This window comes from Anabrus simplex, chromosome 1, assembly GCF_040414725.1.
Source record: "Anabrus simplex isolate iqAnaSimp1 chromosome 1, ASM4041472v1, whole genome shotgun sequence".
Lineage (NCBI taxonomy): Eukaryota > Metazoa > Arthropoda > Insecta > Orthoptera > Tettigoniidae > Anabrus > Anabrus simplex.
In genome coordinates this window covers 1,168,542,765-1,168,567,639 of record NC_090265.1, presented here as the reverse complement: position 1 = coordinate 1,168,567,639, position 24,875 = coordinate 1,168,542,765, and the positions used below count along the sequence as shown (strand labels likewise).

At 37.1% G+C, this 24,875-nt stretch overlaps 1 protein-coding gene across 2 annotated transcripts in view; it reads left to right on the top strand.

Moving 5' to 3' along the window:
- Positions 1–24,569, top strand: part of LOC136858150 (cytochrome P450 4C1) — a 332,613-nt gene extending 308,044 nt beyond the window's left edge. For both annotated transcript variants that reach the window (XM_067137477.2, XM_067137476.2), the window contains 2 exons: positions 8,243–8,422; positions 24,367–24,569. In XM_067137477.2, coding sequence (XP_066993578.2) covers positions 8,243–8,422; positions 24,367–24,524 — 338 coding nt within the window. In that variant the 3' untranslated portion in view covers positions 24,525–24,569. The remainder of the gene's footprint in view (positions 1–8,242; positions 8,423–24,366) is intronic.
- The last annotated feature ends 306 nt before the right edge of the window (positions 24,570–24,875 follow it).

Sequence of the window (24,875 nt, the reverse complement as noted above, 5' to 3'; positions counted from 1 at the left end):
TTTTATATAAATAGTTAAGTAAACTTATTGAATTGGAATCGCCATTGATTTCGCTTCTTCAGCATTGCCAATACCTTTCACCGCCTAGATATGGTTCCTAGCCGTTTCCCACTTATCCTTTCTTAGCCGTCATATTGGTTAACCTGTTCGTTTTGTTTACTGTGCTTAAAGTGCGTATGGTTTTAATTTTGTGTATGCCTTTATTATTATTATTATTATTATTATTATTATTATTATTATTATTATTATTATTATTATTATTATTATTATTGTCATTTCTCTTTGCGTTAATTTGTGTTTGGATGTAACACGTGGTTGTACAGTGGAAGCAGGTATTGTTATTATTACTTGTAGCCATATTACCCCGTAAACAGTTACAGAATAATAATAGGAAGAAGAAGAAGAAATGTTGACATAAAATGTGAATAAAGAAATAGCAAAATGACGCAGTGGCGGTGAATACACATCAGACCATGAAAACGTGATGGATAACTTTCAATACACAAAATTAAATCATATACAAGGGTACACTTATATGCCTAATAATGACAACTAAGAAAGGAGAGTGGAAGGTGCAGGAACCCTATGAGGTCCATTGAAAGTAATGGCGTTATGGGGGAGAAAAGGTTTACGATCATCACCTCGAAACTCATCATATTAACATTAACAAAACCAATATTACAAGAAACAAGGTCATGATATAGTAACTGGTACTTAATTCACAAATGAAGGGTGTTTAAAAGACTTTAACAAAATACAGTTCCACAACATGGAATCAAGACTTACTTAAGTAATTTAAGAGAAAAACTTGATTTAACATAGAAAGGAGATGCTACATTACAATATATAGTTTAAAACGAAGTAGGTGAAAAAATTGTAATTACGGCAACGGGAATCTAAGGCAAACTTGGACACATTAAATTTAAAATAAAATTTACATTAAGCAAATAAATACGGAAATGCAAAAGGAATTAAATTAAATCAAACGAAATCAGAAAACATAGAGAATGACGTAAAAATAGCACTGAAATAACACTTACCAATAAAAACAGGAGTTCCCGAGGGAAACCCTTGAGCGCACGCGCTCACTAGGGCGGTCGGATGTAAATGACGCCGATCACATGCATAACTTTTCTGAAGCCGGCAGAAGACCGGAAATGGCCCGATCACAATTAACCAATAAGATCAAACTTACACTAGATTCCCATTCCTTTTCACCAATAGGAACACCTTGACCATATATGGTCATTTTAAGATCGTTAGCAATTACACAAGTTCTAGAACATTGCTAAACAACACCAAAAGTTTCGTCATTGGAAACCGCATGTGTGGTACAGGATGCCTCAATTTAAAGAACCTTTTACATTTTTAAATCACATTTACAAACATCAAATCAACATTTGGTCAAGTTACATAAAAATTCGTTCAGTTATTCTACTTCTCCATACAATAACAAAAAATAATTTTCCAATAATTCTTCAAGAAATTCTTCAAGTTAAAACGTCCCAAGTGTCTTTTTTTATGCTTGCTGACATTAATTTAAATGATCAATTACGTAAAATTTACATACAAAAAAAGTCACTTCAAAACAATTCTCGCATCTTGCAGTGTTCATTTACAGTTCCATATATATTTCCTTTTCCCTAAAAAAATATTACACAATATTTAAATTAATATTTCTTGCCATTACATAAAAATAATTCCAGCAGAGTCCAGAGTTCTTATTTCTTCATTTATCAGAATACAAAATATTACAAATAAAAATTAAGTCCTGCTGTTTTTTCTTGATGTAAAAAATGCAGTTCTGCTGTTCTTTCTTGATGACACACCTATCACATCTTCCCCTCCTTCAAACTCGAGCTAAGCTCAAGAAAAACAAAACAAAACAAAACACTTAAACTTTATTGAGGGGATTGTGACCACACTACATCTGACACTTTACATCACAATACTTTTGTTCTTTTCAGGAACGTCTATACAGGTGAAAACAAGTAGAGCGTTGGTATCGCTGTCAAACGAAGGCGATGACCGCGGCTGATGCCAACGTCTCCATCCATATTGCAGTCCCACCATTGCTCTCTTACAGCCTCAGCACAGCCCACCAGCTTAGTGAACTGGTCCATAATAGGTGAAGGTTGCTGGCGCAGAACTGCCTACTGCCGCCATCAGAAACACCTTCCCATTCCACCATCAGATATTAGTGGCCAATAGGTGCGTTGCAGGCTCCAAACAGATACCCCAGGTTGAACAGAGTCCGTGATATTGCAGTTACTGGAACATAAACAGACACAGCAGAAACTTGGAACAGAAGAAATAAGGCCACTGGCCTGAACTATTGATGTCTTAAAGTTGAGTTTCAAGGGTGGGTTTTGTTTTTTCAGTAACAATAACAAAACTCCTTATGGAGGTCCCCTCCCATAGTTCTGGGATTCCTCAGCCCCCTTGGCAAGTGCTATTTCAGAATTTAGGACAATTTAAAACACTAAAAGGAAATCTGCCAGAGTTTATCCTAACACCAAAAACATTACAAAATCCCTAACTGTGCCTATTAATAAAATACATTATGTAACAATATACCTAATATGGTCACAAATGACCATACTCATTACAACAAAGGCAATCCTTAATTCAATTTTTAATTATAAGGTCCAAAATATATCTGCGCAGCCCATTAACTAGACTTTTGCTTACAACTAAATAAATTCCTAATAACTACTAAAGTTACCGTGTGCATTCTTAATCACACAACATTAAGAAAAGAACCCAAACAAATAAAAGGAAAAATTTAGAATGTTGCAAGGGAACTCAAAACAGGGAAATAAATACTTAATCATGTTAGCTTGCAACCATTTTCAAGGAATTGAGGTTAGTAAGTCACTATTCATTTACCATGTCATGTACTCATAAAATGTTTGCATAGATAAACTCACATTACTTATTACGTGTCACACCAGTCAAATTAAGGTGCAATTAAGCCAGGAATACCAAATCGAAATCACATTACTTTATCGATGAACAGAAAATCCCAAATGAAACGATGAAAATAATTCAAGAGTGCGCATACAGAAATCCAGCTCACTGATATAAGAAATTAAAAGGCACAAGTACAACCTTCATACCAGAGATTACCAGATAACCACACGACACACAAGACTACCAAGCCCTTTAAATCACATAATACGGTCGGAAAGAAAAAGGAAAGTAACATTATACAGTCATGAGGATGTACATGTAAGAAAGGGGAACAACATTTACTGTAAGATATTTATCCTAGTGTAGAGCACCTTTAGGAGGCAGTCCCCTCAAAAACACTTCTGAGAAAGAGTGCCCGTCCTAAATGTGAATTCTCCAAAATGACACAGAATAAATGAGACAGCCCCAAGGGGAAAGTTACACTTTACAATTACATCGAGAGGCATTGAATATCTAATTTACAAAACCAAAGAAATGGGAACTATCTATTAACACAAACCTGATGTGACTTGCTGGAAGGCTAAGTCATTTTAAGAAAAATTTGGTGACTGAAGGAAACAAACGGGTAAGCTCCGGCGAAAGAAATTAAATGGAACACCACATTTGAAGATAACTAACTGAATAAGGCAACCTCTCCCTTCAGCAGTCAAAACAGAAAGACGGCTCAGCAGAGCTTGGCATTAGCCACAACCTCCTCTCCGGAAATTAGGAAATTGTAAAACAACCAATGAGCGTTCGTATTTTCATTTGTCCGCCAATCACAACAAATTGTATAATGACCAAAAGGGGCCCAGGAAAAAATCTGTTAAAGAACATCGAGTAGCATCCAGAAACTTTGAAATTGATGCAATTTGATGAAACCGGAAACTCCAGGAAGCATTGTATCCCGATCTAGCACGTGTACTATAGTGTGTTTAATAATCAGTACATCTTACTTCAATTTTTCATGACAACCAAACAATTTTGAAGCCATGTGAAAATCAAATAATTCCAAAATTCATACACAGAAAATACAAACTATAAATAAATACATGACATAAAATTCCCCAGTCTTTCAATTTCAAATTATCACTACAGGGTTTAAAGAAACAAGGGGAACCACTGCCTTGTGGTGAAGAGGATCTTCAAAGGCTAAAGGAGACAACCTCTACAGAAAACAGCAGGCTTGGAGGATTAGATGGCAGTCCCACCACCAAGCTCAGGTTGCTGTGGACTAATAACATGCACAGCCTTAAATATGAACTATTAAAGAAACCGAAGTGCAACACAACTGGATGGATAATAAGTTGATGACTTTTGGCATGAAACGAGAATAGGTTTTTGGAATGTCAGAACCCTGAGAGAGAGCAGTAAATTGAAGCAAGTGGCTAAAGTGATGGAAGAATACAGGCTGGATATTATTGGATTAAGTGAAGTACAGTGGCCAGACTTTGGAGAAATACAGGCTCTTAATAGGTGCACATTCCTGTATTCTGGGCAAATGGGGGAGGATGCAGAACATAGAGAAGGTGTAGGATTGCTATTGAATGAAACTGCAAAGAGGAGCCTCCTTGATTGGAAACCCATCTCAGAAAGACTGATGACAGCTCGATTCAAGACCCGGGCTCGCAATGTGACCGTGATCTAGTGTTATGCTCCGACAGAAATGTCAGAGTCTGAAAAAAAGGAATTCTACTGCCAGCTAAATGAGACTATTAAGAGAGTGGGAAAGAGGGATATTATTATTGTGATGGGGGATTTAAATGTAAAGGTTGGTTCTAACAATGAGGGGCTGGAACAAATTATGGGAGTGTATGGAGTTGGTGACTGTAACGAAAATGGGGAACTTTTCATTGATTTCTGTGCTAGCCATGATTTGGTAGTGGTTGGCACTTTATTCCCTCATAAACGATGCCATAGGATTACATGGGTGTCATTAGATCAGGTTACAGAAAACCAGATAGACCACATCGCCATAAGTAGAAAATGACTGATGTTAGAAATAAAAGAGGGACAGATATTGGAAGTGATCACCACCTGGTAGTTGCAGAGTTTAGAATGCAAATTGTGGCAAGTGGAAGGAAATTTGAAAGGCGAAAGAAGAAATTTGATTTAGGTAAATTGCAAGATGAAAGTAAAAGGAAATAATTTGAGATAGAATTAAGAAACCACTTTGAAGCTCTTTCTGTTGAACCAGAACTTATGATGAACGTTGAATTGTCATGGAAGAAAGTCAAGGACATATATTTAGAAGCTAGTGAGAAGGTGCTTGGATTTCACAATTATCTCAAGAAGGAATGGATGTCTGATTATATGTAGAAAAATATAGAAGTTAGGAAGCTAGTTAAGGTAAAGATTAATATGTGTAAAACAAGACAACAGAAAGCCGCAGCACAAAAAGAATATGTGGAAGCTGATAAGAGTGTGAAGAAAAGCGTAAGAAGAGATCATATACAGTGGGTAGATGAACAAGCACGAATGGCAGAAGAGGCATCAGCAAGAGAAGATGCTAAGGAATTGTATAGTATCACAAATAAACTGTCAAGGAGAGGATTTATCAGGAATAAACCCATTGAAAACAAGATAGGTGACCTACTGACTACCCGGGAAGAACAGTTACAGAGATGGAAGGAACATTTCTCAGAGTTGCTCAATAGAGATATAGAACAGAAAGGTAACCAACAAACGGAACCAGTAGATAGTGACCCAAGAATAAATTTACATCCTCCAACCTGTTCAGAAATAGAGAAGGCCTTGAAACAGATAAGAACTGGAAAAGCACCAGGTATGGATAATTTCACGCCAGAAATACTTTAAGCAGATATTGAGACCTCGGCAAAATTATTGCACCCCCTGTTGGAAAGGATCTGGAATGAAGAAAAGCTACCAGCTGAATGGAAGAAAGGCCTGACTGTTAAGATACCAAAGAAAGGGGATATTACTAAGTTTGATAATTGGAGGGGAATTATATTGTTGTCGGCACCAAGTAAGGTGCTTTCAAGGATCATTTTAGAGCGGGTGAAGGATGTTGTGGAATTGTGCCTTAGAAGGAACAGGCTGGTTTTTGTAAACACTGTAGCTGTGTTGATCTCATAAACACTCTGAGAATCATCTTGGAACAAAGTGCAGAATGGCAGAACACCCTCTACTTGACTTTCATTGATTTTGAGAAGGCCTTCGACTCTGTAAATAGAAGAGTTATGTGGCAAACACTTGAAGAATATGGTATACCACAAAAGATTCTGAATATTATAAAGGATATGTACGAGAGTTATAAATGTAGGGTTCTGCATATCGGAGATCTTACTGAACCAATAGATGTGACCTCGGGAGTTTGACAGGGTTGTATTCTTTCTCCAATGCTTTTCGTACTTGTGTTGGATAGTGTGCTGAGGAGAGTGTATCGAGGTCAGAAAAGGGGGATCCAGTGGGGCTTACAAGATAGGTTAGAAGACCTTGCTTTTGCAGATGACATCTGCCTATTGGCTCAACAGTTCAGAGATAAAATGGATGAGAAGATTAAGCGGTTGAAGGAGGAGGCAGAGGATGCTGGACTTAAAATAAATATTAATAAGACCAAGAAGATGAGGGTCAATTCCAAGATTGATGATAAATTTTCTATAGATGATAAAGAGATAGAATAAGTAGACTCCTTCATATATCGTGGGGGTATGGTTACTACAACTGGAGGAGCAGAAGTAGACATTAAGAGTTGTATCAGAAAAGCAAATGTTGCTTTTGTTCAATTGTATCCTTTATGGAGAAACAAGAACATTTCTAGAAAAACTAAGCTATGACTTTTTAACACAAATGTTAAGTCAGTTCTGCTTTACAGCTGTGAAATGTGGAAAGTTACCCAGAAGATGACTAAACAACTGCAAGTCTTCGTGAATCGCTGTCTAAGACGTATCTTCAACAGAAGATGGCCGGATATTATTTCAAATGAAGATCTATGGGAAGAAACTAATCAGCTGCCATTTGAAATGCAGATAAGGGAGAGAAAATGGCATTGGATAGGACATACTTTAAGGAAGCCCGCTGGAACCATTGAAAAGACAGCGCTCGACTGGAACCCCCAAGAAAGCGCGTATGTCCGAAGAAGACCTAGAAAAAGACGATCGAATAGGAATGTCTAGCCATGGGAAAAACTTGGAATGAAGTGAATAGGTTAGCCAACAATAGGAACAGATGGAAGTGTTTCACGGAAGCCCTATGCTCCAGAGGAGCAACAGGAAATAAGTCAAGTAAGTCCCTTACCAAGGAATCAAAAAGAAAAATATGTCACTTTCACCTATAATAATAAAACAAATTTTCCAGATCACCAACCTGTTTTAAAAGCAAAATTTTACCGTAGCTTTCAAAACTTAGAGTACTAACTCTAGCATCTTTTATAACACACATTCAGTCAAGAATAATAACATATATTCCAATTCAGGAATTTACAAACTCAAATGTCAAAACTGCACTTCAAACTACATTGGTCAAACTGGATGAAATTTCAATATCTGTTATCGGGAACATATTAATGCTAAAAAGCACAATTAATTTTTAGCTAGGAGTATGTCAGATTTCCATCATTAATTCACATCCATTGACAACAATTTTATTAATTCTCCACAGAGAGAAAAAAAAGGGCAAATTACTTAACATCTATGAAAGCGTTTTCATCCATTTACATAAAAAGATTGTTTTCAATTTAAATGAAATTACTGCACAAACTAATGTTCTTTTCAAAACATTAATAATCCTTCTTGATAAGATATAAAGTCACAACTTGTCCTGTCATTTCAAAAAAGTTATCCCTCCCACAATTTCCTCTTCTCCCTCCCTTGCCATGATCAACAGCTGGCCTGCTTGGCAGTCTATCAGTTTCATGTTTTTGCTATGTTATTATTATTATCAGATGCATCACAATTGGGAAATATCCCAGTGGCAATGATAACTTACAGTCATGTGATAATAAAGTAAAGTTAAAACCACCACCACCACCACCACCACTGCCACTATGGAAAGAAAATATTACAAAAAATAATTAGTTTAGTAATGGAGATAGATTTACAGTATCTTTCATTTTATGTTATGTATTTCTATTTCTTTTCTGTCTAGTTGAATGTAAAATGGAAATAATTTAAATCCTTTGCTCTCTGTACTTCTAATAGGTTCAGTTTGCTTGTGTTGTTACCAAGAGGATGAGTTTGTTCTTTTAATTGGTTGTATATATTCTTTTTAAATATATTTGATAATGATGACAATTGATAATACATATAATACAATATGAAATTTGTTTCAGTGGGACACACGGTTCCTGCTGGTGCAAATATATCCGTTCTTCCCTTGTTCTTGCACCGGGATCCAAAGTTGTATCCAGACCCAGAGAAATTTGACCCTGATCGCTTCTCAGTAGAGGCCTGTCAGAATCGTCATCCGTACTCATACTTGCCATTCAGTGCTGGGCCTAGGAGTTGCATTGGTAAGCTGGAATATGCATTTCAGTATCAAATAGTAAGGGAGAAAAAATGCAATACTAGTGTATGTGACTTACTTTTATAAACATGAAATGGAAACAATAGAAGTATGTCCTACAATTGAAGTTTAAAGCTTTTTCTTAGTATGGTATTTTAGATAATACAATACTGAGATAGCAGATATCTTGGATTCAGGAGGTCAAATGGACTGTATCACGATTGACCTGTCTAAGGCATTTGATAGGCTGGATCATGGGAGGCTACTGGCAGAAATGAGTGCACTTGGACTAGACAAAAGAGTGACTGAATGGGTTGCTATATTTCTAGAAAACATAAGTCAGAGAATTAGAGTAGGCAAAGCTTTATCTGGCCCTGTAATAATTAAGAGGGCAAGGCAGTATTATTGGACCTTTATGTTTTTTATATGTGTGCATGCGCAAGAGAAAGGACCCCTTCTTGGTCAACAGTTCATGAAATAATTGTAAAAAACCACTGAAGGGAGTAAAATGTCAAATATTCATTTTTGATACCTATGTATTGCTTAGACCGTCATCTACTCACTGCATGAATTTAAAAGCCCTCTGACAATAATCACTGCTGAAACATGAGGTTTATTTAATACTAAGAAAAGGGACCACTTTTTGCATCACAAGCAAGGGTTCACACACACGCTCGCGCTCATAGCTGCACGAGCATAAGATAAGATGCCTCGGATATCTTATTTTATGATAAATACACCCTAGCTGGGCACTTTTAATAAAGGTAATAGGTTTCATTAACATTCTCTCTGTTCCAAACATTTCCGATACCAATGCTGTCTTTCAGTATATTTTATAGTGTGGAGAAGTGTGGTGTTCTCCTTATTATTCATACAGTTGTGTATTTAAGTTTATTAAAACATTTAAAATAGACTAGATTCCAAAATAAGGAGTAATAATTCTCACTATGTCAGGGCCTAGTGATGCAGCAGATGTTATTGTGAAAGCTTTAAAACAATATACAGACAGTGACTTGTCGCCGGAACTATCGACTGTTATTTCGGATTACTTTAGTGCACCCCTTGAGTATGAAAGTGAAAATTCTGGTGAGGATAGTGATTTTGAGGAAAGTGAACCTTTTGAAATTTTCACAACAGATGAGTTGCAGGACGACGCTGTTGATGTGAACGTAAGTGTTGTACATGATGTTTCCAAAGTTCAAACCGCCTCCGAATATATGGAGGAGGTTAAAGAATGTATAAATGAGGGTTGTGGTGTACAAGAAATTGAACCGGTCTTTTTCCTGAAAGCTTCATTCATTCTTTGAGAATAGAATGTCAGGAACTGGATTACAGTTGTGGAGAACATGTCAATCACCACCACGTATTAATGATGGGTGCATTAGTATGAAACCAGCCAATGATGACAGCTACTAAGAGAAAAAAATTATGACAGGAAAGAGACTTACACAATTTATCACTTCAGAGAGCAGGAGGTGTGTCAGTCATTTTTGCAATTTGTATTTGCTTGTGGCTCTAAGAGGCAAAAAAATTTAAAGGAACAATTCAAGAAAGAAGGGGTGCAGCCTAAAATTCACCAAAATGTATTAAAGACTTCTCAGATAAAATCTATTCCTTTTGGCGATTGTAAACATGCAGTGAACTTTATGAATAATTTCAGTGAACAAAATGCACTTGTTATACCAGGCCGGATCCCTACAAAATGAAGAAGTGATCTCATGCTTCTCCCAACCAGCATGTCTAAGAAGTACGTTCATACATTATACTCTGACAGTTGTAAATCAATAGAGAGAATTCCTGTATCACTCTCGTCTTGGTATTCCAACTGGCATACATTTTGCAGTAACATAGTAGTTCAGAAACTCAAGACTGATCTTTGTATGACTTGTGGAAGCAATCAAACTGTAATAGGGAAACTGTCAATTATGGATGAGGAGGAAAAAAGAAATCTGGGCTATACAACATCTTAATCATGTCCAAGCAGAGCAGACTGCTTATAAAAACACCATAGACAATTGTAGACAAGAAATTAGACAACTGGAAACTCCTTTGTCTCTTGGCCACATAGCTGTAACACATACAAGGGCACAATGCATTATAGTTTTGATTTTGCCCAACAGGTGCACTTACCATACGATCCGCAGCAAGTTGGACCCCTTTTCTTACAGGCTTATCTCTTATCTCTTGTACATCACTTCTTGAAAAAAATTTCAGTAGGTGAGGAGCATTTAGAATTCCATGCTGATAACTGTGTTGGCCAAAATAAAAACAGCTTCTTAATGAGATACCTCATGTGGAGAGTTATGACAGGAAAGAACAGCAGTTGTAAAATTTCATTTTTGCCAGTGGGACACACAAAATTTCAACCTGACTTGTATTTTGGTTGTTTCAAGAGAGAATTCCAGAAAAATGAAAGTGAAGTTATTGAAGATGTAATTAATGTCGCCCATAAAATTTATCCGGTTTTTAGCTCTATTATTCCTGTCGCTGTTGGCACAGAATCCGTAAATGTAACAGTTTCTACTTGTGACTGGCAAAACAAGTTCTGTGCTGGAATGAAAAATATTCCACAAATAGCCCAGATAAATCACTTTATGTATATGAAAGAGCACCCTGGTGTAGTGTTGACAAGAAATCCATAGTTTCTGATAAAGTACCCTACATCATCCTTCCAGAAGATCCAGCGCCTGACTTCAGTGACCTTCCACAAGTCATCAAACCTCAAGGCGTTAGCATCGATAGACAGACGTATCTCCATGAAAAAATTAGACCCTTCGTATCAGAAGATAAGAAAGATGTACTATGTCCTGCTATAACATCTTTCCCTGCTCCAACAACGCCGCGACCAACCACCTCAAGTGAAAATCTTCTGGAGCCGGCTTCTGTTTCTCTGCCTTTGCCAATAATTACACCATCATCATCTTCTTCAAAAAGTGTAATGCCTAAAAAAGCAAGTAAGGCTCAGAAGAGAAAACCACCAACTCCAAGAAAATTCTCCCCAAAGAAAAAGTCTCGACCCACCTGCAGCTACTGCAGAGAGGTAGGACATCGGGACCGAATGGTGAAAGGGCATATAATAAGCCCAAAATGCAGGCTTCAGCAGGAACAACTGACATCCCTGTCTTATGGTGGCTGTGATTAATGATCATTAAGGTATGTGATAATTTTTGTAAAGTGCAGTAGGGTTGCAGTTAGTTGTCTTCAGTGACCTTCTGCAACCTCAGAGATGTAGCATCCATAGATAGATCTCCACGAAAAAATTAGACCGTAAATAATATCTGTTGGTAATTTTTGTTTTATTTGTGTCACAAAGTAACCAAATGTTTAAACAGCTCTACCGAAAAGTTATGAAATCTTATGTTGTAATATTACATGCTAATTTAAGGCCTTCATTTCTTTTGGAGGCATTCAATTCAGTTATATGATATTAGTTACATATTATGGAACATGACAGTACCTTTATCTCAATACCCGACATGTGGTCCCTTTTCATATGCATGCACACATATATGAATGATATGAGTAAAGTAGTGGAATCAGAGATAAGGCTTTTTGCGGATGATGTTATTCTGTACAGACTTAAGTTACAAATCAAATCAAAATCTCTTTATTTGCAAATGAGGTGTCTACCTCGGTGGCAAATGGTACACTAAAATACATTATTGTCAAGCACTAAATATTAAATTAACAAGAGAAGAAAATTTTCCCAAAATACAATATTATACAATTTATGCTAACAATTTTTTCTATGGGGCCGATGACCTTCGATGTTAGGCCCCTTTAAGCAACAAGCATCATCATCATCAATTTTTTCTATTAAAGACAGCTCATCCTTAATAAATTTATATTGTTTACAAAATTCTACTTATAATATCTCCTGTACTACTTACAAGTATAGCCAACTGATATACAGTATGTGGAATTACTTCATATGATACAATACAACTGGTATAAGATTAAAATTTACATTGCATTTATTTACTTTTTTTAACCTAAGTAGCATAACGACCTGCTGCGTCTTAACCAGAGCCCCTTTTGTCACCACTTTTCAGAGTTCCTGAAGGGCCTTCACAGCTACCGTAGCGGTCCCAGGGCCCTCGAAGTCCCCACTGTACTTCACCCCTACAGGCAGTCCCCTACTTTGGCTGTCCAAACTCCTTAGACCAGGGGATGGAATTAATTTATTCACACACATTTTTTATTTGGAATAACCTACACTGGTCAAATGCCCTCTAACATTTCATTTATTTTCTCTGTTGCTGTTTATTTTCTTCTTGAATATCTGTACAGATTTTGGAAAAGGATCAAACACTACCCCTGGTAAACTGTTCCACTCCTTCACACCCTTCCCAATGAATGAAAATTTACCCCAATCGCTTCTGCTAAAATTCCTTCTAATTTTATATTTGTGGTCAGTCCTGCCGATATAATTATTTTCCAACTGAAGCCTCTCACGGATATCTACCCATGCTTCTTCTCCTGTATAGGCTCTATATAATCCTATAAGTCTAGTTTTCTCCCTTCTCCCACCCAAGTTCCATTAACATTTCTGATACACTACTCTTTCTCCTGAAATTCCCTGTTACAAATCTTGCTGCTTTCCTCTGCACACTATTTCTTTTATTGGGTATTCTTGGTGAGGATCCCAAACACTGTTTGCATATTCCAATAATGGACGAACCATACTCAAGTAACTTTTCTCTTTTAATTCTATGTTGCATCCTTTAAGTAGCCTCATTATGACATGTAACAATGTCATCCACATGATCCTTCCAGTGCAAATTACTTTCAAATCTCACACTTAAGTATTTGCACTTGCCATCTTTTGGGATAACTATTTCATCCAAAGTATATTCAAATTCAGTTTTAAAACTCCTGTTTGTAAACGTTGTAACAATTGATTTGCCTCCATTAACCTTCATATTATCCTCTTCAACCCATTGCTGGATACTCTCAAGGTCCCTTTGTAATTCTGAACTATCCTCAATGTTATTTATTTCCCTATAAACAATTATGTCATCTGCATACAATCTGATTTTTGATGTTATATTATTCCCTAAATCATTTACGTATATTAAGAAAAGTAATGGACCGATTATACTACCCTGTGCAATTCCCTTCCAAACTTTCTCTTCCTGTGATACATTATTTCTTACTTTGACTTTCTGAACCCTTGAATTTAGAAATGTTTTTATCCAACGTGTAACCCATACGTCCAATCCTATTCCCTCCAATTTCTTTAATAATATTCCATGTTCCATTCTATCAAAGGCTTTGGAAGAATCTATGGCTATGGAATCTAACTGGCCTCCTGAATCCAATTGATCTGATATGTCCTGCTGAAATCCCACCAGTTGTGCCTCACAAGAAAATTTCTTTCTAAATCCATACTGGCTCCTCCTGAACCAATTTTTATCATCACATATCCCTTTGATGTACTTTGATATTAAACTCTCCAGTATTTTACAAACTATACTGGTCAGGCTGATTGGTCTGTAGTTCTCTGGTTTCCTTTTATCACCCTTTCCTTTATAAATTGGTATTATTATAGATTCCTTCCATTCCTTTAGTATTACACTATTATTTATGACATAGTCAAAGAGAAATTTTAAATAAGGCACTATATACCACCCCATTGTCTTTAACACCTCCTCAGTAATTTGATCACTTCCTGCTGCTTTTCCTTGCTGAAGCAGTTGAATTTCTCTGAAAATATCTTCATTTGTGAATGGGAAGCTTCTTGTTTCCATCTGTGTCTCTCCCTCTCTATCTTCTGTTTCAGTTTCCAACTCCTGACAATCATCTACTGAATCTCTGAATTCCCTACTAAATAGGTTTGCTTTCTCAGTATCTGTTAAATAGTGTTCACCCCCTTCTCCCACCATTGTAGGAATTTGGATTCCTTTCCCTTTTTGATTCCTGATATATGAATACAGCTTTTTCCATTTCCCTATGTGGTCATTACTCTCTTGAAGTATGCCATTCATATAATTCTCTGTTGCTTCCTTTTTCACTCTATTCAGTTCCCTCATTAGCTGTTTTCTAGTTTCTCTACTCTCCTTACCCTCTTTGATTTTCCTGTTTACTATTCTACATTTTCTTTTTAATTTTCTTATTTCCCTTGTATAATAAACAGGGTCTGAGGTCATTTTACCCTTCTTAACAGGTACAAATCTCTTCTCTTCCTCCCAAATGATTCCTTTAAATTTAGCCTAAAGTGTATCCACATTACTCCCTTCACTTATCCAACAACTGCATTGTGATTTAAGGTAAGTCCCAAATTCATCAACTTTAGATTTTCTGTACAATTTATTGTCTTGTGTGACCCTCTTATTAAGGCTTTTTGGTACCAGTCCTACATCCATTATTACAGCCTTATGGTCACCTATTCCTTCAATTACCTCAGTTTTATCAACAATTTCCCATGGTTTAACCAAGAATACATCTAGTAAGTTATTGAGACAAGTCGGTTCTTGTACTACTTGTGTAAATCCTCCATCCCAAATTAACTTATTTGCCAGTTTCTGTTCATGGGCTTCACTTGCAGCTCCATTCCATTCAACTTCAGGCAAGTTTAGGTCTCCCCCAATTATTACCATATCATTATTATTGTTTTTATGAGTATAAGCTATTATTTTCTCAAGTATTTCCATGTCTCTTTCCTCTCTTCCAGGCCTGTATGTTCCTATAATTCCCACCTCCTTCATATTATCACAAACTAATTTTATCCCTAATATTTCATCCCTTTCATCAGTCAACCATTCATGTGAACAATAAGTTTCCTTCACCAAAATAAACACCCCCCCCATCCCCACCCTTTTTATCTCCTCGGTCTCTACGATAGACTGTGTACCCTTCTGAAAATACTTCTCTATTAGCCACCCCTTCTCTCAACCATGATTCCACTCCTGTCACCACATCAGTCTCATAAGATTCCATCAATGTACCAAATTTTAATTGTTTATTTACTACACTCTGACAGTTTACCAAGAGCAATCTCAGACCCCCTTCCTCCCTAAATCTTGACTGTTGCAATTGGGTAACTTGAAATTCCTTACTTTCCTGAGTTTCATTTTCTAGTTGACTGAGCCAGCTTGAAGTACAGCTGGCTCTTTCTACTAGTTTTCCTGGTCAGTATTATAACTCAAGGGAGTTGCCTTTTTTACAGTACATTTCTTAAGATTAATAAAATCTAGACAAATATTTGCTAACTTTCCTTTACCAGAATTGTTTAGATGAAGGCCATGCTTTGTGTAACAGTGTCTCTCAAAACTGCTGCTATCAATTACCTGTGCATTACGAAAATGTTTACAAATTTTAACCATATCTGTATTAACTTTGTCCACTTCAATGTTCACACACGAGTCTCTAATCAAATCATACCTGTGGAGCACGTTCACTACAAACATGTTAGTGTGAGTCAGGTTACCTAGTGTACATTTAAGTTGAGAAATGACATTCTTAGCGTCGTTGTGAGCTACGTCGTTCGTCCCGCTGATGATCACTACTGCATCACGACTTCCGAGATTTCTTGCTGCCTGTTCCGTGTTTTCCAATACCCTCTTGATTGGGGCCCCAAGATAGATGACGGCCGATGCTGCAATATCTTCATTGTTCATTTTCTCCTCAATTCCCCTCGCCTGGCTATCACCAAGATTGTGGGCAACTGCAAAATGACATCAATAATGTTGTGAGGTGGACAGCAGGCAATGGTATGATGATAAACGGGGTTAAAAATCAGGCTTTGAGTTTCACAAATAGGAAAAGTCCTCTCAGTTTTAATTACTGCATTGATGGGTTGAAAGTTCCTTTTGGGGAGCTGCCGTCCTCGGGGGCCTGGGTTCGATTCCCGGTACTGCCAGAAATTTAAGAATGGCAGGAGGGCTGGTATGTGGTTGAAATGGTACATGCAGCTCACCTCCAATGGGGGTGTGCCTGAAAAGAGCTGCACTACCTCGGGATGAGGACATGAGTTTACGTTTAATATAAGGAATTATCTTAATTGGGGAAATCACATAAATATGATCGTAAATAAGGGGTACAAATCTCTGCACATTGTTATGAGGGTATTTAGGGGTTGTAGTAAGGATGTACAGGAGAGGGCATATAAGTCTGTGGAAATATCCCAGGTAGAGTATGGTTCCAGTGTATGGGACCATAACCAGGATTGGTACTTGATTCAAGAACTGAAAAAATCCAAAGAAAAGCAGCTTGATTTGTTCTGGGTGATTGGGCTGGGAAGAACTGGGAGAAAGAAGACGAGCTGCTCAACTAAGTGGTATGTTCCGAGCTGTCAGTGGAGAGATGGCGTGGAATGACATCAGTAGACCAATAAGTTTGAGTGATGTCTTTAAAAGTAGGAAAGATCACAATATGAAGATAAAGTTGGAATTCTAGAGGACAAATTGGGGCAAATATTTGTTTACAGGAAGGAGAGTTAGGGATTGGAATATCTTACCAAGGGAGATGTTCAATAAATTTCCAATTTCTTTGCAATAATTTAAGAAAAGGCTAGGAAAACAACAGATAGGGAATCTGCCACCTGGGCGACTGCCCTAAATGCAGATCAGTAGTGATTGATTGATTGATTGATTGATTGATTGATTGATTGATTGATTGATTGATTGATTGATTGATTGATTGATTGATTGATTGATTGATTGATTGATTGATTGATTGATTGATTGATTGATTGATTGATTGATTTAAGTTCATAGGCATTTTTCATTGCTTACTTTTTAAATTCTAATCAGTGGGTAGATTTTGAAATTTTGATAATCATACCATTGCGCTTCATTACGTACCATAAGGATCCAATGACCTAGATGTTAGACCCCATTAAACAATGATCATCATCATCATCATCATCATCAACATTGTCTCATGACTGTCTTACGACTGCTTTGTGTTCACTCGCAATTGACTCCGGACTGTCTTGTATTCCTCAGCTTTGCTCTTTTCTAGGCCAGTGGAAGATTCTAGATAAAGGAACTTGAGTTTCCATTTCCAGATTATTCTAGGTCCAGCTCCCAGCATCTTTGAAGAAATTTGGCCAACAATTCACTGGGGCTCTTGTTTTGTTTGATGCTGTCCCTACCTACATTGTTGCTGCTCCACCAGCACTGTTGCCTTCCACTTAGTGAGGATACTATTGAATGAAAATTACCGAATTATTCAATAGTTGTCAACTACCATTTCAACCGATTGTTTCCGTTTGCATTCGGTTTTTCATTCGGATCGCAAATTCCAATTGTTTCCATTTGTTGTCATTGAAATCGGCCTCCTCTTTTGCAATGGAGTAAAGTCAGAGTTGATAGAAGACTTCATACTCTTTGGGATGAACCCTTGACTGATGCGAATTATGATGTAAACATAAACTAATAAAGCGGAAAATATGTTTGGATTTATTTCCCCATTGCAGACTCTGACTCAAATTTGTATAATGATCAATGAAATTGTATTATTGTGCACTTTATCAATAGATAATCATGTTATAGTTTTCATAAATACTTTCCATGTACTAACCATGAACCTCTAATGATTAAACATTTACCTTAAACTGAATGGAATGATTAAAAAATATATATATATATATATATATATATAATAATAATATTTGCATTACGTCCCACTATCTACGGTAAATTTTTATGGTTTTCGGAGATGCTGCGGTGCCAGAATTTTGTCCCGCAGGAGTTCTTTTACATGTCAGTAAATCTACTGTCATGAGGCTGATGTATTTCAGCACCTTCAAATACCACCAGACTGAGCCAGGATCGAACCTGCCAAGTTGGGGTCAGAAGGCCAGTGACTCAACCGTCTGAGCCACTCAGCCCGGCTGGAATTATTTTAAAATTAATATAGGCAGTATTGAGTGATCCTAGGAAAATATGTTTCTTTTCGTTTAGTTTGCTGTATTCACATTACTTTGATAAGGTGTCATTACAATAAAGTGTAAACATTACCTTCATCTGAAATTAACTAACATTTGTTATTGTATGAACAGACTATCCTATCATACATTCATTAACTTGTGGTTAGGGACACAAAATTGCATTTTATTTAAAATGAAACATAATGACCACAATTACTTTAATCAGGAATTTTTATCTTATTTTGCAGACCAATTTATTTCAGTTTCCAATCACTTCACTCAAACATTGTGTAACGTTTGTTACTAGTCTATATTTCTGCTTATATCACTACCAAGAAAACAAACATGCTATACAAATCGGTAATATAATCCACACTACAATTCACATTCCAACATTCGATCTTTGTAGTTACTAGCAAATGACTTATTACTAGTTACTAGCAGTCGAGCCCCACAGTACAAAACCTATTTTACTACTTTCTAACCAATTTCAAACCAAATGAAAACTATAGAATGAAATCATTTGCTGTCATTATCTCAATATTTCAGAATAGTTTCTAGAGATTGGATACCAGAGCAAATGGAGCATGCTTTTGAATGTGAGAGATTCAGCAATATGAGGCACAGTGTATGTTGAGTGCTGTAATATCATCGGTTTACCTATCCAGTTACATTTTACATGGGTATTCCCTATCTCCATCTGTTCTGTAATCGTTCTAGCTCATGAGCATTATACTGGACCTTGCCTGGCATGCCGTCTGACTGCTAGCTTTACACACTACACTGTACCTCATCCACTTTCATCTGAGTGCATGCCTGCTTGCGATCGCCGGAACTGTGACGTCACCTGACTGACGCAACTTACTTCTCTCGATTCTCGAAACATCTCGTTTCCTACATGCCCTGTCTTAGCAGTATATAAATACTGTACCTCTTGGACTTGAACATTCATTTCGGATTACACATCACCAAGCACCAGCGGAATACTCCACTGGGGAGTTGAATTTTTCCTTGGCCATTCTTCACACCATCATGGTCATTACATCTTGTGAGCACACCAAGGCAGGGGAAATACTTGCTGCTTGAAGTAAAAAGTAACTTTACTTCTCATTTTAAACATGTCTCCAGCTTCGGTGCTATTCTTCGAGTGAATGAACATATAATGGTGCAAGCCATATTGGAACTTAGTTATTCCCTTCAACATCTTTTTTTTTTTTTTTTTTTTTTGTGCTTATAGCATTCTGCTTGTTTCCAATAATTTTCTAAATTATTCAGATTTCTTCTTTTCCTTGAGAACGAATAGGCTGTCAAATATTTCTGCAAAGTAATTGTTTAGATTATTTTTACCAATTATTATTATTGTGATTACGGTTGGATTTTTATAATCCATTACTGTGCATGGGGTAATTAATCTATTTGTATGAAACCCATGAAAGAATTATAAGTAAATGCAAATGTTCCCTGCCTAAAATCTTTATAGTTCTTATCATTATTTCTTTCATCCTGTGAATTAAATGTTCATGTTTCTCCTCTTGTTTCCATTACTCACATTTAATCCTCTAGCTATGCCAATTGCTCTCTCCATGGTCAAGCAGAATTTTAATATTATTGATAAAGTGTTGTGATAACATGTTCTAATCTACATTGAACATATTTTAATGCTTTTTCTTTCTAAGTCATGGTATTCTATTGTAAATGATTTGAAGAACCATGTTCCTTTTTATGAGATTATTCAATGTATATCAGTATGTAACTGATTGTTTCTTGTATTATGAATACTGTATTGAATTTTCATGGTCTGGAACCATAACCCATTTAACTCACCAGTCATCGCTATATGAGCAAAATGCTTACAGTCACTGAAAATCATATGGTGTTTTATACAGCATGTAGTTTTGAACTTGAGTCCTGGTATACCCTCGCACATCAGCTTTATGAAAAGGATGGGTGCATTGATACATGCATCTGTGATTTTGAGAAGGGACAAGGAGAGAGAAATTATCAGCGTCCGTCAACAGTGAGCATTCTGCTTCATGCTCGTCCAGTCACGTTCGCACGAATTTCTGTGTGTTATAATTTTTCTATATACGTTATTATTGGTATTTTTCACAAAAATTAATGTTGGATCCATAAACAGGTATATTTTGAAATTGAATACAGGAACTGTGTTTGATCGTCGTGCTTACGTGAAGAACTTAGCAATGGAACTTTTAAAACCCCATGCAGTTACAAAGGCTTTTCTTCTGGATTCGACGCTATACTTGTTCGGCATATCAAGCAGGTTGTTGGCATGATTGAGGAGGAAAGTAAGCCATTTCCTGTGGAAAGCATGTGCGCACTCTGTGTGAGAAGGAAAACTCAGCATGCAAAGAAATCTTGTTCCAAGACCATGCTGCCAGTCTGCAATGTACGATGCACAGGACCAGAAGAAGAAAATGACAACTAAAGTTGTTTGTGAAGCAATACTAAGTGGTGATGGATGCTAACCTGTCACTGTGTAATTGACTGTTTTAAGTGAATAAGTAAAAAACCTAGAACTAGTTGCAGCTTACCATAGGTCCTGAAACCTTGTTTGCAATTTTTGACAGTGTTCCATAACTATTTTCAATATGTCCATACGTACATTTAATGAGCACATACAAGGTGGCGCACGAAATGTCATACATGGGAAATGTTTTATAAAATGTGTAAACCTGGGCTCACAACCATGTCCTTTCATGAACAGATACCGTATTTCATGCATGATCCGACAGGCAGCACCACATGCAGTGCATGCGTACCAGCTGCCAGTTATACAGCATGGTGGACAAAGGGAGATTGACGCGTGAACAGAAGGTGAAGGTAGTGTTGTTTTATGTGGAAACAAAGAGTGTAGCTCAGACCCAGGAAAGATTTCATGTTCATTACCATACTCGGTGGGCTCCTTGCCGGCAGACGGTATACAGACTGGCCAGGCAATCTGAAACCGAAGGCAACGTACTGGAGAGAAAACGACCCCGCCTGAAACTGGTCCACTCACAGGAGAATGTTGCTGCTGTGAGAGTGGCTGTGGCTCAGAGCCCCTCCAAATCCACCAGAATTGCATGTGTTCAGCTGGGCATCTCTCATCAGTCAATTCAGAGAATACTGCAGACTGACCTTGATGTGTTTCCATACAAAATGACAACAGGTCATAAACTAACGGTGCTTGACAAGCAACGGCAAGTACAGTTTACTGCGTGGGCTATTGCAGAAAGTGATCCTGTATTGCACAACACATGGTTCAGTGATGAGGCACACATCTATCTCAATGGTGCAGTGAACAAACAGAATGTCCGGTTTTGGGCGAAAGAATGGCCTGCTATTGTGCACGAGATTGAAAGTCATGGTGTGAAAGACATGTTGACAAAGACTTTCCTTCCAGAACTCTTTGCATCACGACTACCAATAGAGACACTATGGTTCATGAAAGATGGAGCTCTTCCGCACAAAGCAAATATTATTTTGGACTTCCTGAATGAACATTTTAGGCCCCGTGTGATGTCCCATCGATACCCCGAGCGTTTTCAGAGCGGCTCAATCTGGCCACCGCATAGCCCCGATCTCAATCCCTGCAACTTCTTCCTGTGGGGATATTTGAAGGAGACAATCTACCACCATAAACCAGAAAATGTACAGCAATTGCAAGCAGCCTTTCTTCCGAGGGCTGAGTGAGCACTTGTGTCGTAGAGTGATCACGAACATGAAGGTTCATCTCGAAGCTGTTGTACACCGAGAAGGTGGTCATATTGAACATGTCCTGCACATGTCAGTGAATGTTGTAATGCCATTTTGTATTCAATATGTTGTATATTACATTTTCTATAAACAATTTCCAGTGTATGACATTTCGTGCGCCAGCCTGTATATTTATGCATGATATCTATTGTATAAACACATCATATCATACCGTGAGCATTTTACTAAACATATGACCACTTGTGTTCCTTTCATACTAGCAACCGCTGGCGGGTTAAATAACATCTAATAGAGGAACATTATAATTTAAATGCTAGCTCCTTTTAAATACATCTATTTTTTCCAATTGATATCTTTCTTTTCTTCCCTTCCAAAGGTGTTATGATCAAAACCTTGTTTCTAGATATTCAATCACTTCATTCCTTGTACCATCCATGATATCCTTCATGTTATGCCAAGCACATTATTACTCAAACTACTTCCACTGTGCTCTCGATTAATTCATTTAGAATGGTACTTAATAATATTGTTACTGAAACTTCGGTCTTCAATTCTTATAACAAGTCCAGTTCAAAATCGTTACAGTGCAAGGGCCTGCTTGATCAAAATTTATGCTTGTACACTATGAAACCTTCCATACTGTTTATATGAGAAACTTTATTTTACAGGCGTGTATAAGGAAGGATACACAGTAGTTGGGTACTGATACACTGATACACATTGCAATAGTCGCTATTCTTTTTCAAGCACTTGTTCCGATGGTTCACAAAGGCATCAGTGCCAGCATGGAATAAACTGCATCCAGTCCCTGAAGCCATGTCATGATGGCATGGTAAAAGGCTATATCTTCTTTGAATTGCTTACGACCCAGGTGTTTCTTCAACGGCCCAAAGAGATGGAAATCACTGGTTGCCAGTTTGGGGCTGTAAGGAGGATTGTCCAGATGATTGATTTCCTCACCAGAGGAGTAACAGCGAACATTGCCAGTTTCTGTGACATACTGGAATGTCTGCAGGTAGCAATTCACAGAAAATGACCTTTCAATAGGTGTAATGTTGCTGCACGACAATGCCAGACCACCGTTGAAAGTGCTTGGACAAGAATGGAGACTGTGTTGAATAGTAATTAGTATTAGTGCTGTACTATTGTGTATTCTTATATCTGCCTGTAAAACAAAGTTTCTCTGTTCAAGCTGTTTTTACCATATTTTTTGAAGCAACCTTATGTTATTCCCACTATCAACCCTGTTCATGAAAATTGGAAATGTCTAGCTCCAAGTCCTGCCATTCCGGTTTACGCTTTGTACTCATACGTCAGATACGTTTCCACATCACTTTCTCCTGCTGTGCTCATATGCCAGAACTGTTCTGATATCTTATACTAAGAATAATGTGTGTTATTGACAGCACTTAAGCTATTGGAAACTCTTGGACATACACATGCACTGAATCAAAAGCCATACTTCATCTAGCCATCTAGCCACACATTCAGAAGATTACAACAGCCTCTGCCGAGTAAAGTGACAAATACAACAAAGTAACACAAAAAGAAACCCACTTCTTCTCATTGAGACTGGGTCTTCATCATAGTGTTTATTTTGAGGCATGCTACAATCATACAGCACCTACAAATTCTGTATTTATGTGATTATATAAAGTATACTTTATTTCAGTTTGAAATTAGTATGAAAGCTCTTTAGCCATAAAGATAGATAGCAATACATGTCCAGAATAATTAATACAAGTAGAGTTATGTAAATGACCAAATTTATTTAACTGCTAAGAGTTAACTAATATTTGACAAAGCCTTTCTTCTTAAATCATGCACCTCATTGACCACAACATTTTTCATGCAAATACCACTTCAGTTTGTATGTGAAACAAATGCAAGTGGATTGGAATGTTTATTTGTTTCTCTACCAAAAATTCTTTTTTGTTAACTGCTTAAAAAAGAATACGTTTTGTGATGATACCATAACAGTTTATAGAATGTTAATCATTGTTTTATTTATAATGGAAGATTCTGCAAGAATGTTTCTATGATTGCTTTCCAGACTCTGATTGCTGGCATCAACATACCGGTAATATAAAATAAACTCCTTGAAATTGATTTAATTCAAAAGTATTTACCTTTCCTTTTCTACATCACATCACATCACATCACATCACATCACATCACATCACATCACATCACATCACATCACATCACATCACATCATTGTGCCCTGTTAATGGAATATTCCTCTTGACAAAAATTAGAATACTTAGATTTGACTTTATAGACATCTTATATTCTGGTAATTTATTTCTTTTACAAAATAAAATGATATTTAAAAACTTTTGAATATTTTATATTTACAGGGCAACGCTTTGCCTTGATGGAAGAAAAGGTAGTGCTTTCTACGGTCTTGCGTAACTTTCGACTTGAATCCTTGGATAAACCTGAAGATATCACCATGCTTATGGAACTGATTTTGCGACCCATGGAAGAATTACGGATACGTTTCAGTCCACGGTAGTGTCAGTAAATGTTCAAATGAAATACAGAATTGATTTATATGGAATGTTTATTTTTTATTTTTTCCTGTGCTCTTCCACATGTTTCTTACCACTGATGTGTTCAAGTTGAATAAATTGGAGAGAAGTCCTTCATAGCTGAGCATTTCCTTTATATCCTTTTCCCTGTACCTACTTAATATTGTCCATTCATCTGCTGAGTAGTGACGTCCTGCTCCTTGGCCGAATTGTGAGGGGTATTCGGTACTGAGGGCCTTAAGTTTGGGCCAGGGATTTTAACCATGTTTGTTTGGCTTGGAAACAGGGTGTTTCCAACCACCACTGAAACACGCAACAGTGAATACATCTGTCCA